General features: G+C 38.5%; 1 protein-coding gene and 1 non-coding gene across 2 annotated transcripts; both read left to right on the plus strand.

The window, feature by feature from the left end:
* Nucleotides 1-4,245: 4,245 nt before the first annotated feature.
* On the plus strand, nucleotides 4,246-13,943 carry LOC124280214 (60S ribosomal protein L31-like). The gene is made up of 5 exons (XM_046716109.1): nucleotides 4,246-4,323; nucleotides 9,349-9,450; nucleotides 10,231-10,356; nucleotides 13,140-13,252; nucleotides 13,877-13,943. Exons 2-5 carry the CDS (start codon nucleotides 9,353-9,355, stop codon nucleotides 13,906-13,908), a joined length of 369 nt encoding a protein of 122 aa, XP_046572065.1. The 5' UTR covers nucleotides 4,246-4,323; nucleotides 9,349-9,352; the 3' UTR covers nucleotides 13,909-13,943.
* On the plus strand, nucleotides 7,056-7,278 carry LOC124280239. The gene has a single exon (XR_006899618.1). It is a non-coding gene; the product is annotated as a small nucleolar RNA SNORA73 family (small nucleolar RNA).
* Nucleotides 13,944-14,787: the final 844 nt, after the last annotated feature.

Raw genomic sequence — 14,787 nt, forward strand, 5'->3', positions numbered from 1 at the left:
ATTTATTTTTTATTGAGCTGGTCATGACATAGAAATCCTCCATTGAGGGAATGTGAAGGAGGAATGGTAGTATTTAAACAGCCATGAGCACGTTTCATAGCTGTAGCTCTCTTTATAACTGACTCTTAAGTTCTCCACTTCTGCTGATGATTGATAGCCTTGTTCATGGTTGCCCCATTATAAGTACTTATGATACACTTACACATGCACGCACGCACGCACACAAGCAGACGCCTGTCAGTGTTACTATTAACAACCGACTATATATTGTAAGTGTGAGAATACACGTTAAATCGACGTCCATATGCATTTTAATGCATATAGGCAATTTTTCAATAATTTACTTTCATCAACTGTGCTTAAGTTAAATCTAGGTGTGTTACCTGAAAAGAAAAGAGGGAGCCTCACATATTTTGTTTCCATATCAGTATTTTGTCCCTTTGTTGTTTCACACCGCATTCAGCAATATTACAGCTATTTAAATTCCGGTGATCTCTAAATAATCGAGCCTGGACCAGACAATGCGGTGACCAACGTCATGAGCATCGATCTACGCATTTGGGATACGATGACACGTGTCAACCAAGTCAGCGAGCCTGACCACCCGATCCGGTTAGCTTGCTTTCTTGCCTGTTACCGACGTCGGGGATGGAATGGCCTACCTAAAAGACACTGTCTCCGAGGACCTTGAGCCATTGGTTGACTACTTCGACAAGACGTACGTCACAGGCACCTACCGCCAGATTCGCCGCCCAGGACAGTTGTCACTGCGTTTCCGCCGCATCAAGCCGATGTATCTTCCACAAGTTTGGAACGTCCATGAGATCACTCTTGAGGGTGGTTCTCGAACAAGAAATATGTGCGAAGGTTGGAACCACGCGTTTAAGAAACTGATAGGACATTCCCACCCTACTGTGTGGAGACTCATCGACTGTCTGAGAAAAGACAACGGTCTTGCGTGTACAGCCATCTACAGGTCCGAAAGAGGTCAGCCCCTAAAAAGAACCAGAATAACCACCAAACGTCTCCAAGAACGCCTTGAAGGTCTGTGCAAGACCTACGCAGCGAAGGAAAAGACACTCGAGGACTTTCTCCACGGCGTCGGCCGTTGTTTGCGTTAAATGCAGTGTCAGTACAATGTATAGTGCTTCCATGAATTGTGGCCTGATGTTTATTCATAGATATGTCTGAATTATAATAAGACATAAGAAGATATAATATGTTTCATTATGTGTGAAATTTATATATGCATTGATGCATGAATGATTCATAAATGTGAAAATGTGCTATTGTCATACTTATATATGCAAAAATGTGCTGACATATGTATTTTGGTGGTTTTTGTTATCGATTATGAATGACTGATATGAATAAAATTCATTTCTGTGGCTAAACATGTCATTAGTTTCTTTTTCTTAGGGTGGAATATATTAGGGGTGGATTTTGTCCGGGGTCGATTTTGTCCTAGGTTGCAATTTTGGGTGGATTTCCGCCTCTTACGACAAGCATGGGTTGATGAAGACCAATTCAAACCTGGATCTTCCCGGTTCAGGGTTTTGTCGGCAAGCGTTTTCGTGGTTTAATCAAGTGAGACTATTCCATGGAGGATCGCCTGCTCGTCGTAATTCACACCTTACCAGAGACAATGTTGCATTCGAACGCGTAACTTTCAATTCGGTGTTTTTCCATAAGGCTTCACGGAATTTCCAACTGAATACCCTCCGAATTTGATTTATTACAAAAGTCAAATGTAAAATCAAACCGAGCAGAAATATTTGTTACAAAACAAGAGCAGGGTCAAGATAAACGCGATAAATTAAGCACTAGCGCTTTATGTTTTTATCTGAATATCAAAGGAAAGGGGCGAGTATGGAATTTGCCGCTGATTAGCTTGACGAGAAACGATCGGCCCTGGCCTCGAGTCAGTTGGCTAATCCGTAGGTCTATCCAAAAGGTATAAGGTTAACTAATGCCTTGCTAATCTTATACATGCTTGCCTAGCTTTATCTAGCCTCAGTGCGATAACAGTGGTTAGGTTACGTTGTCATTAAGCATTATGTTGACCTTGACCAAATATGGGAGGAGGTATTTGTTGAAACAGTGTAATGTAAATATCACGAGTCGAGGGTCTAAAAAAGTCACGTATAAAATAGCAAAGTGCATTAACTGAAAATAGTTACACTCACTTATAAATGAGCCTGTTTGTAGTTATAAGTGAGTGAATTTAGCTTTACGTTGCTTTTACAATATTCCAGCAATACCACGGCGGAGGATAATAGAAATGGACTTCACTCATTGTACCCATGTGGGGAATCGAACCCGGATCTTCGTCATGACGAGCGAACGCTTTAACCACTACGCTACCAACCGTCAATTTGTAAAAGAGTGGGCGTGTTTGTTTTAACGCTGCTTTAAAGAATACAGCAGTTTTGTCATGCCGTTGATGTAGGAATGCGTCAACATTCATCGAATTTATAATGCCAAATATTGTATTTTGTTGAAATGAATAATCGTATTTATTTCAACATCACGCACAGGCAAAGTGTAGCGCAAATAGGATTGCGCAACAGAGAAAAAATTACCAGTGTTCCTATATGCGCGCGAAGCGAGCAAAGGTGGGCAGCGTGCTTCCCTCGCTTCGGTTCGAAAAATATTTGTAATATCAAAATAAAATATCGTCACCATCAAAGGTCTACACCCATTTCCTCACAGGGTTGTGCTCTCAGATTCCCAACCTCATATTTAATAATTAGTCACGTAAATATATTTAATTCAGCATTTTAAGCGCCACTCGTGGGATGGCAAATCGTTCTTCGCCTCCTTTGTTAGGTTTAGGTTAACTCCAGTTTTCAAGTGTACAGTTACTTTCAACCTACAGTTAATGTGCCAAAAAATAAGCTTTTTGAAGTACAAAATTTGGCTTCTCTATTGCATTCTTTTTTGTGATATATGTTTCTTATCGGCGCCAGCGAGAGTGTCAGGATTATCACCGGTGAGTTAACGCTCAGGTGAGACATGACAGGTAATCCGCGTTGGTCCAGGGAAGGATTAGTAATGAAAGTACATACCTATTAGTGATGTTACCTGAGAACTCACTACAGGTGATATATGACTTGTTCTGATAATATCGACTGCGTGAAGACAATGCCGACAGTATTTTTCTAGACATCGCACTTTACTTGAGTCAAAGCAGCTACATGCCCTGATGTGATAGGGCGGTGGGGTAGCCTAGTGGTTAAAGCGTTCGCTCGTCACGCCGAAGAGCCGGGTTCGATTCCCAACAATGTGGGAACAATGTGGGAAGCCCGTGTCTGGTGTCCCCGCTGTGATGTTGCAGGACGATTGGTAAATGCGTCGTAAAACTAAACTCACTCATTCCTGCTGTGATATTATAATGACAGACAGACAGACACGTTTATTCAGTAAAAGGCCACAGGCCCATCATACAGTCATTTGCATATGGTATTGATAGTTAGTGAACATGCTATTTAAGAGGAACATTTCTAATGCGCTGGTTCTCGCGTAACATAATATACCAGTATATGTCTTAGGTATATGAGTTATCAAAGTTGTGTGAACATATTTTTTTTCAATTCAAATCCATTAGAATTATTTGTTTGATCAAATAGCTTCATTGACTATTTGCCTGACTGGGCCGTGGGGTAGCCATAGTGGTTAAAGAAATTCGCTCGTCACGCCGAAGACCCGGGTTCGATTTCAACGCACGAGTACCGCCCCTGACTATTTGCGGGGAGGTGGGGTAGCCCATTTCTGGTGTCCCGAGTACAATGTGTGAAGCCCATTTCTGGTGTCCCCCGCAGTAATATTGCTTGAATATTGCTAAAAGCGGCCTAAAACCATACTCACTCACCAATTGATTATTTGAAGTCTATATTAGTGCAAATTGTCTTATAACACAAAAGTACCCAATTTTATTATTATAAATTCATCAGTGGTAACAACAACAAGGCGCCCTGATACCTTCTTTGTTTGCATACAGTTTCACTTTATCTTGTCCAATTTTAATTTTTGATTCAAGGAATTCATAAAACAAGAAATGTTGTCACGTCCGTTAGTAGGTCATTAACATGTTCGATAAACTATATCATGACAAAATTGAAGTCGTGTTGTTAAAAGTGCGGTTGGTGATATATTCGTTGTAAGTAAAGGAATGTAATTTCCACTTTGAGTCGGTGTGCGCTACCGATAGATTGGAGTGAATAGAATTTGAAAACATCAGAGTTACCTCCCCTGGCAAACTTCCTCTCTTCCCGTCATCCTATGCAACTTCCTTTCAACACATTGCCATCCCTTCGAAACAAGGTATACCCATGGATTCCAACTCAAATCTAGTCCCATCTCCATCAATATGACTATTTACCTCAGACACAATACCCGTAAAGCAATAGTGGTCAATGCTGCACCCAATAATGGTTATATTTGTGTGTTTGGGGCTGCGATTGTTCAGGAAATACTGACCAGTCGAGTGTATGTCCATCTCTCGCTTGTGTAGTGGTTATAATAAATGTTTTGTTGACGTCTCCCTTTATCATACAACAGCACACTAGAGGTATTTATAGCCAGAACATCGTATATTTATAACGATAAGTGTCAATAATAAGTATTTCACTATGTTCATAATCTGCTTTAACGTAAGTCGACACTTGTAGTTAAAACTGAAGCCAGATACCCATCTCAAAATGGCTTGCTACATAAGTCGTCTTATTGCTAATGCCAGACCCGGTTTCACGCCAAATATGACGCCGAGTCTTAGATCTAAATGTAAATACTTACATAGCCTGCACAGGAAGGAAAGAACCAGAACGCTCACACGATACACAACTAGTTGCTCACATTTCTAGTGAGAAAGATCAAATATGTAGTTCATAGTGCTAAGCATTCAGTTTTTGATTATTTCGATATGTGTTTCAAGAGTGATCAATTTGATGACTGACTAAAATTAAATGTTTTTATGTATGTTTATTTCAGTACTTAATAAGGCCACAGGCCTATGGTACATTACAATATAAATAGAATTGTAAAAGTAAAAGCTCATCCAGCTCGACTGCAGACTCATTTTGCAATTATGTTAAATCTGTACATGGAGGCATGATAAATGAACATAGCTAAATCTCGCAGAACTTTACCATTTGTATTTGATAACAATAAATGATATTTAGTTAAATTTGGGTATGTAAAGTAATTGGGTTGCAGGTATCTTTCTCTCAGTTGTAAGTAAACAGGACATACAAGCTGAACATGATACTCATCTTCAACTGAATTTAAGTTACAAACATTACAAATTTTCACAAACAACTGAATTTAAGGTACAAACATTACAAATTCTTTACAAACAACTGAATGTAAGTTACAAACATTACAAATTCATTACAAACAACAACTGAATATCATTACAAATTCTTTACAAACAACAACGACTGAATATCATTACAAACATTACAAATTCTTTACAAATAACAACTGAATATCATTACAAACATTACAAATTCTTTGGTCCTGACTAATGTATTTATAACGTCCCGTTTCAATAAAAAGATCATGGGAGGAACATCTAAAACGTGGAAGAGCAGTTCAGAACTTTTTAACGGTAATCTTATAAAGGTAATCTTTCTGGATTATTTGTGATTTAAATAGTTTGTAATAAAAACACTTATTTGATAAAGCCAGTGAAGCAGTCCATGTCTGTATACACATATCTTTTAGCCTTTGTGTTAATGATAATACAAAATTTGATTTTGAAAACACATTCTGATTTTGCCAAACTTATCCGTAACCACTAATTAAAAGTAGCTCTCTAACTAAATGAAACGGTCCTGTGATGCTCAGATTTCAATATAAAGGTTGTGCACGACAGATCATATGTTTCATTTACATGAGTGTCAATGCAACTGTTTCTTAGGAATCAATTTTGGTACCAAGTTCTATGACACTGCTACACACAAATTCCTTGATCATTTTAATTATTCAACTTCATTGTCTGTCAGTTGTACTGTCAGTAACACATCTAAAATCCTTACAACAGGGAGATGAATTTGTAAATTGAGATAAATTCTATGATCTCAATAAAAGTTATTGGATAATTCATTTTTATCCCCCGCAACGCGTTTTGCGGGGGGTATTAAAATGGACTCCGTCCATCAGTCCGTCCGTCCGTGCACATTTGTCTTTTCCGGAGCAGAACTCTAAAACCGTTCAATATTTCTTCACCAAACTTGGCACATACATGGATCTGGTGGTGTACTGGTGCCTTTTGGTAGTTTTGGAATTCTGAATTAAATATTTTGGCATTTCCATGGCAACAAGTTCGACTTTGACTGAAATTAGTGGTAGTGCTCTTTTCCAGAGCAGAACTCTAAAACTGTTCACTATTTCTTCACCAAACTTGGCACATAGATTGGTCTGGTGGTGTACTGGTGCCTTTTGGTAGTTTTGGAATTCTGAATAAAATATTTTTGGCATTTCCATGGCAACAAGTTTGACTGAAATTGGTGATAGCGCTGCTTTCTGGAGCAGAACTTTAAAAACCTTTCAATACTCTCCTTCCACTTTTCTATATACACACCTAAATATTTGACATAATCATAACTCGTAGACATAATCATGAAGAGTATTTTGCCATTGCGGGGGATATTGATGACTTTGTCTTCTTGTGTTCGATTATTATGAGAAAATGTGATGGATTGCTTGGTCGTTTGGTCACTGACCAATCTTCTATTGTTTCAATTAATTGGAACACCACTAGTCTCTAGTATGTTTGATCAACATTTGATTATTGACTTGGTGCACATTACCCCCAATGGGAACAGATTTTCTCAGGAACTGTTATAGATGGGGAAAACCAAATGTAGTATGTGTGTTTAGGACATGAATGTCGTGGTGGAGTTAAAAACAGGAACCAAATATGAACAGAACACTGTGGCGGGCATATTGATGACCTTATCTTCTTCCTTATTATTTATTGTATGAGGGGAGTGTAGGGATAGTTGGGATAAACTACTGTGACTTTGTTCAGATTAGCTTTTTGACAAGCAACACCAACATTGACATCCGTAGTCCTCAGTGACTGTGGCTCTGTCTTTGTGGCAAATGGGAGCTGAGTGCCCATTTTGGGTGTGAGGTATATTCCCTTTCCACAATGTTGGAGAGAAAGCCAGTCCCCTAAATTTGTTTGGGTGTGGGCTGACCTCTGCATATTCCATAGACTTCTCTGAGCCCTTGTGGCTGTGACAGGGGAGACAAACCATGCAGAGAACAGAACTTGTAAGAACTTTAGAAAGTTGGTCTATTTCCCTCTGTTTAGCTTACTAATGTTGTGGCTCTTCATGTCGTGAAGCAAGATAACCGATCTATCATTAATGTTTGAACTGAACATCTCTAACGAAACCAACAGCTGCATGAGAATGAATTTTGCGTGAGTAATGCAAGCAGTTGCAAGTATGACCCATGTAAGATGTGACCCATTGTAATGGCAACTATGATAGAATTATCTGACTTAAATTTACCCCTTGTTAATCCCATGTTGAGTTGGCTTGATACAAGTTATTGTAAGAGGGGAGGACACTGATGGGTGGGATCAGCTTCTGTGACTTGGTTGATATCATGTCGTAACTAGATGCTGTGTGACAGTGCATATGTCAGTCTCTAGTAGTGTTGGGGAATTGGTTGAAATCTCACAATTGATGATTGTTGCATTACCAACGAACAATCACATTCGTCCATCCGTCCGTCCGTGTCCAATCCGTCCGTGTACAAGTGTCTTTTCTGGAGCAGAACTCTAAAACCGTTCAATATTTCTTCACCAAACTTGGCACATAGATAGATCTGGTGGTGTACTGGTGCCTTTTGGTAGTTTTGGAATTCTGAACAAAACATTTTTGGCATTTCCATGGCAACAAGTTCGACTTAGAATGAAATTAGTGGTAGTGCTCTTTTCCGGAGCAGAACTCTAAAACCGTTCAATATTTCTTCACCAAACTTGGCACATAGATAGATCTGGTGGTGTACTGGTGCCTTTTGGTAGTTTTGGAATTCTGAATAAAATATTTTTGGCGTTTCCGTGGCAACAAGTTTGACATAGACTGAAATTGGTGGTTGTGCACTTTTCCAGAGCAGAACTCTAAAACTGTTTACTATTTCTTCACCAAACTTGGCACATAGATAGATCTGGTGGTGTACTGGTGCCTTTTGGTAGTTTTGGAATTCTGAATAAAATATTTTTGGCATTTCCATGGCAACAAGTTTGACTTAGACTGAAATAAGTGGTAGTGCACTTTTCCAGAGCAGAACTCTAAAACCGTTCAATATTTCTTCACCAAACTTGGCACATAGATAGATCTGGTGGTTTTCTGGTGCCTTTTGGTAGTTTTGGAATTCTGAATAAATATTTTTGGCATTTCCATGGCAACAAGTTTGACTAAAACAGAAATAAGTGGTAGTGCACTTTTCCGGAGCATAACTCTAAAACTGTTCAATATTTCTTCACCAAACTTGGCACATAGATAGATCTGGTGGTTTTCTGGAGCCTTTTGGTAGTTTTGGATTTCTGAATAAAATATTTTTGGCATTTCCATGGCAACAAGTTTGACTTAGCCTGAAATAAGTGGTAGTGCTCCTTTCTGGAGCAGAACTCTAAAAACCTTTTAATACTCTCCTTCCACTTTTCTTTATACACACCTAAATATTTGCCATAATCATAACTCGTAGACATAATCATGAAGAGTATTTTGCCATTGAGGGGGATATTGATGACTTTGTCTTCTTGTTATTTATACTATAGAGTTCCTTCAGATAGGAACTGAAGAACAAAAAGATGTACAAGTCAGGAGTCTTGCCCCATACCTTGTGGAATGTTTTGGTGGCGTTTTTATGCTCCCTGACAAGATAATTGGTGTAGTCAATTCAATACAGGTCTTTATTTTCTGTAGTTCACCTTTTCCAATAGGAAGGTGAGGTAAGAGTTCCTCCCGTTCCCATCCCAAATAATATTTAATATTAACAAAACTTAACACAACAATTACTAGAGAACTCACAATATGACTTAAAGTCCAAAATTTAACTTAGGGTTAGGTTTAGGGTTGGGGAAACGGAAGGAACTCTTTCCGAAGGTGAATCTTGCATGTGTAATCTATCGATGCAGAAAGTTCAGTTCATACTTAGATATGAATACTGTAACTATGAGCTATGATTACTAAACCTGGTCTATGATCGTGTGTCAAAAGTTGCAAACTATGCAGACCTTTGTTTCCAAAGTTGCAAACTATGCAGACCTTTGTTTCAAAGTTTTGAAGGTGTTGGGGGAGAGATTAAACATCTCAATCTGTGTTCCAGGAAAATGGCTCCACCACGCAGAAGGGAAAAGAAGAAGTCTGTAACAAATGAGGTGATCACCAAGGAGTGCACCATCCATATTCACAAGAGGATCCATGGAATGTAAGCTGATGGAGTGTTCCTTCAATATCTATGCTGCTGAGAGGCATCCTTATAGATAATTGATCAGTTGCAGGGTTTTACCTTGACTCACAAACGTGGGGATCTCAGGGACCACTAATTATGAGTTTTAAGGGTCCTTACAGGCAATACGAGGGTCCTGTGAAGTTTCAGTTTAGAGAACTGTATGTTTTGATCTTTTCTTTAGAGCAGAGCCAGGAATGAATCATTGATCATGTGGACTGATAGGTGAAATGATGGAAGTATCTGCTCTTAAAGAAACAACCAAACACTTGGCAGAGTCATAGATGTGTTCATGGTATGGGTACAGTGAATATTATTGTGCATCACTCTGGGTGCAGTGAATATTTTTCTAAGTCTATACTCTACATTTTTGCGTACTGGACGCACAGTTTGTCGCGTAAAACCCTGAGTTGATTAGGTTCACTTAGTTGCAAGTTTTGTCAACATACTATATGTCTTTCCATGATCAACCTTGCAATAGGAAAGAAGTAGATTTGATGGCTTAGCATCCTTGTTCTCGTTTTATCATTTAGCTTGTGAACCAGAAACAGTAAATTTGCACATATAAGAGAAACATAATGTCAAAATGAAGTTTCATGTAAGGTCAATAAAAATAATTTCGTTGCTGGTATTGTTGAAAGGGATGAGAATTGGAGATGACATTTGTTTTTTAAAATATTTGCTTAATTGGAAGGTCTTTAAGACTAACTGCTGTAAATCCAGAAAGAATGGTAGTTGCAATAACTTTACAATTTACAGTGGCTTCAAAAAGAGGGCCCCCAGATCCATCAAGGAGATCCGTAAATTTGCTGAGAAAATGATGGGAACTCCTGATGTTCGTGTGGACACCAGGCTGAACAAGCACATGTGGTCCAAGGGAGTCAGGTAGGTAAACATGCTCACATGAACAAATGGAGTCCGTAAAAGTGTGGGCTCTCTGGATAAGAATGAGCACTATCCATAGCAAGTTTTCTTTGTGATAGCAGCATCTTAACAAATATGGTGGTCAAGATCTGTGGCTTGGTTGGTGCTTGTCATCATATCCCTACTTTACAGACCAATGCTTATGACAAAATTACTGAATTGGTCCTGACACAAATATTTATGGACATTTGTCTCATAGATGGAATATTGTTGGCAATAAACAAGAAGACATCTCCTTTGGGATGAGCAACCCCTTTCCAAAGGAGTCTGATAAATTACCTGGCTTTTGTTCTCAACATTGTACAGTGTGTGGATGGATTGTTCATGTCCCCCTGATTTGGCTGTAACAGTGATAAAAACAATGTAAGACAATTCACTCAATGTAGTTGGGAACACACATGTCCCAGTTGCATTAGGTGCCACAAGTCTCTATGCAGAGGACTGCCTCCGTGGTGTAGTGGTTAGAGTGTCCGCCCGGAGAGCGGAAGGTCGTGGGTTCGATCCCCGACCGCGTCATACCAAAAGATGTTAAAATATGGTACTTGATGGTTCCTGCCTGGTGCTCGGCATTAATGGGTACAACAAGGACTGGTTGGCTCGGAGTCAGTATAATGTGTCTGAGTGGGGTATTCATGCTTCACTGCGGCATGGTATCTCCGTGGGCTAGCACTATATAACCAGCTTCAGTCTGGGCTAGTACAAGCAGCCGCACATACACATACACACACATGCACCTCGTCATATGAGCGAAATATTCTCAAGCACAACCCAATTTCACCTCATCTCACTATGCAGAGTTGCATCCCACAGGCACACCAAAAACATGTGATAGTGGCTTCAAATCCCAGTTCACCTCAATTGGTTTTTATGCTGTCACTGCACAGGAGTTTAACAAAGTTGGTAAAATTCCATCTGCAGATTTTTATGTTATTATATCCTCATCATTGACCCTGACCTCAGAATAGCTATCACCTTTCCTGTATGGTTTCCTTATCTGTTGATACTGTGTGGCTGGAAGCTTAGTCAATCTGAGATGTCTGTTGAAAACATGCAGGGATTGATTTGGTTATCCAGGCTGCGCTAGTGCTGGTATATTATTGCTTGGGCACATAACTTTGTCAGGTTGCATCCGGTTCAGTTAACATTTTCCTACCCAAAGTGCATGGTAGCACATGGAATTGACATAAATTTCCTATATTGAATAAGTGTCATCCTATTGTCTGTATCAGGTGAATCAATTATCGGGGGAAATGAAAACAAGTTTTTAAGCTTATTAATCAGTTTCATAGACCACACACTCTGTACAGTCATGCAACATTTTTTGGAATGTGTCAGTGGTAATTGAACAGGTTGATTTTGCCCACTACTTCAAGCGGAAATGAATTGCATGTATGAAATAAAATATTACTGAAACACGGGTGGAAATAACCCATTGCCCGACACCTGAGTCAAGTGTTTTTTTCTGTCGGGCAAGCACATTTGTATATCATGCTGTACCGGTGTCCAGTTGACATTACAATGTTAATTATGTTGTTTATTTAAAAAATCACCAAGAAAATCGTCCGGTATAGCGGAAAGGGCAAGTGATTTTATATGTGCCACTGTACCAGAGTACACTAGCAATTTTAAAGTTATTTCCTCCTCTGAAACAGCAACCATCTGTCAAAACATTCCATGACACTTAAATATTTTGTGAGCAGTACTGAAGATGATAATGTTAGCCATGAACAAGTCATGGTCTGCTGATAAGGATTCATCTGCTGTCCCTGACCGTGACACCATTGTTAATAACGTGATGCTAGGTTGTACCTTGGATAGCAGTGAAAAAGAATCAGAGCTCCCGATAAGATTTAGCTCATGTAGGAGCTGTACCCACTGTATTTTTTTGGAGTGGGTATTATGAATGTTGAGTGGGTATTTCATTTTCCGTTACCCACTGCTTTCAAATATGTGCGTATTTCAGTCATTTTACTCACCTAAGTATTATGTCATTAAGTAAGTTTACTAAGCAGGTATGTTCTGCCTTATGTCATACCTAATCAAAACCAACTTAAATATAAAGGAAATGATTTCATAAAAAATCACTGATCCTATACTGACAGTACAACACTAGTGCTATACTAACAATACAATTTGATAGCAATCGATGTCTTTTTCATTACGCAAGCGATTTTTATAAATATATTCCGTACGCATTTGTTTTAAACTTTTTGCAGCATATCTAACATTTTAAATGTGTAATTGGTACGCAATAGTTATTTGTCAATGCGTAATTGGAATTTTTTTATTTGTATTTTACCCGGATACGCAGCTTATCTGGGCCTCTGAGAATTCAATTTTATCCTGCTGTGATCATGGTTTTGCCAATTTTGTGTGTGTGAAAGTGTTTCACACTCAAAGGAACACTGTGATATGCAACAGTCAAGATTGCAATATTGGCTGTGCCTACTGTATATGACAGCAGATAAGCTGAATTTTGAGGAACAAAAAAAGAAACCTATGTAAATATATTGAGCATGCACTATTGTGTGGATTATAGCACGTAACAAATGTCCATTATTATTTATTATAAATGGGTTGACTTGTCGAAAGATTTCACTTACACAAACTCCTTTTTCAGGTGGTAAGAAAACAATGTGGGGAGTTCATTATTGGTGTCCCCATCATGTTGCTTGAAGAGGCGTAAAATCACGCTCCCTCATCTGCGCATCTTGATTGCTAAAACTCCTCTTTCCTTGTTTTAGGAATGTCCCATTCAGAGTCCGCGTCCGCCTTGCCCGTAAGAGGAACGAAGATGAAGACTCAACACACAGACTGTACACCCTCGTCACCTTTGTTCCCTGTGTGGAATTTAAAGGTAAGACAAGCAATGGCTTGTTGTAGATATACATCCAATACATGAAGCCAAGGCAGGACTTCTGTTGGAACAGCGTGTTAGGGCTGTGAAACATTGAAAGGTGGATAAAAGTTCATCATTACAGAGATGACATTTTAAGATCATGAAGGCTAACTGTTGAAGGGAGGTAACTCTTCAGGCCTTCTTTTTGAAATTTGTATTCTTGGCCTTGCCATGTCAGCTGGGAGCTCTGTCCAGGGATTTTATGAGAGTAGTTGAAGCAAGAATTGCCCTGTTTATCATCAAAAAGGCTTCTATGGATTGAAGAATAACTTGTTGAATGTCATGTTTTTTCCTATGTAGTGCTTCAATAACTATTTCAAAAGCTTTCTGTATCTGATTATTATTTTTAGTTGATCACAAAACCTTTGTGGCCCACTTTCCATGTTAATTAAACTGTTATAAACCAGTGAAATTAAATTCATATTTGAGGTACTAATGATATTATAGTGTATGTTCATAGTTTAAGTTTTTTGGGTTGGTTTTTCTTCTTAAATTTTTGTTAAAAACTTATCCCAATTGCTATGAACAGTTTTTAAAAGAATTCACATGTAATAATGAAACTTTGTATTTCTTTGTTTACAGGTAAACAGACCATCAATGTGGATAACGAGTAAATGTGTGTATAAGGGTGAATAAAAAGAAAAAAATCGAACTGTTTTGTTGTTTTCTTCCCTGCAAAATTATTCATCCCAGGTTAGAATTTATACCCAGTGCTTATGGATTTAAGAACTCAGATCTGCTTTGGTCGCCTGTTTGAGGGTGTCACTGTACCTGAAATGTCTCTAAAAGTGCTCATGACATCAATTATGGGTTTATATGGTTGAGCCTTATTTACATGTTACCATGAGATAGATTGAACATTAGGGTCAGAGTTAAACAGCATTTTCTAATCACTATGCTATCTTGCACAACAGTAGTTGATGCACATTGTGTCATTAAGTTATAGGTGTAAGACACAACTTGATGAATAAGGTATTTGGCTTAATGTCTTTTATGGCATGAGAAAGGTTGCTTTTTTTGTTATATATTTATATTTTGACAATATGTAATTGTAAATATTGTAGGCAGTGATTGACGTGAAAATAGATCTATATAATTAAGGAGGATATCATACAGGCAAATTGACAGGTCTGAAACCTTAAAAAATATGTGCAAGAACTTTCTACCTCTTTAAGAGTACCTTAGACTAACAACTAGTCTCTGAAATGAACAAATTTTACTGAAAAAAGTTCATAGTAAAAAAATATATGTAATGAAAAGGAGCCCTGAGACTTTCTTCATTTTCAGACCTGAAGCTGAGGAAATCTAGACTTGCCACATTTTCTAGACATGTGTGGGCTTTCTTGGATATATTTGCTTCAGGGTCTGTACGAGAGACTAAGAGTACCTATGCAACAATTGTTACCGAGTTTAATCGGTTACATAAAAGAAGCGAAAGTGATTGGTACGCTCAACTTACCAGCGTAGACACCTGATACGATAAAAAGCCAGCA

This window comes from Haliotis rubra, unplaced genomic scaffold (genome assembly GCF_003918875.1).
Source record: "Haliotis rubra isolate DU_JTF1 unplaced genomic scaffold, ASM391887v1 Scf262, whole genome shotgun sequence".
In the NCBI taxonomy this organism is placed as follows: Eukaryota; Metazoa; Mollusca; class Gastropoda; order Lepetellida; family Haliotidae; genus Haliotis; species Haliotis rubra.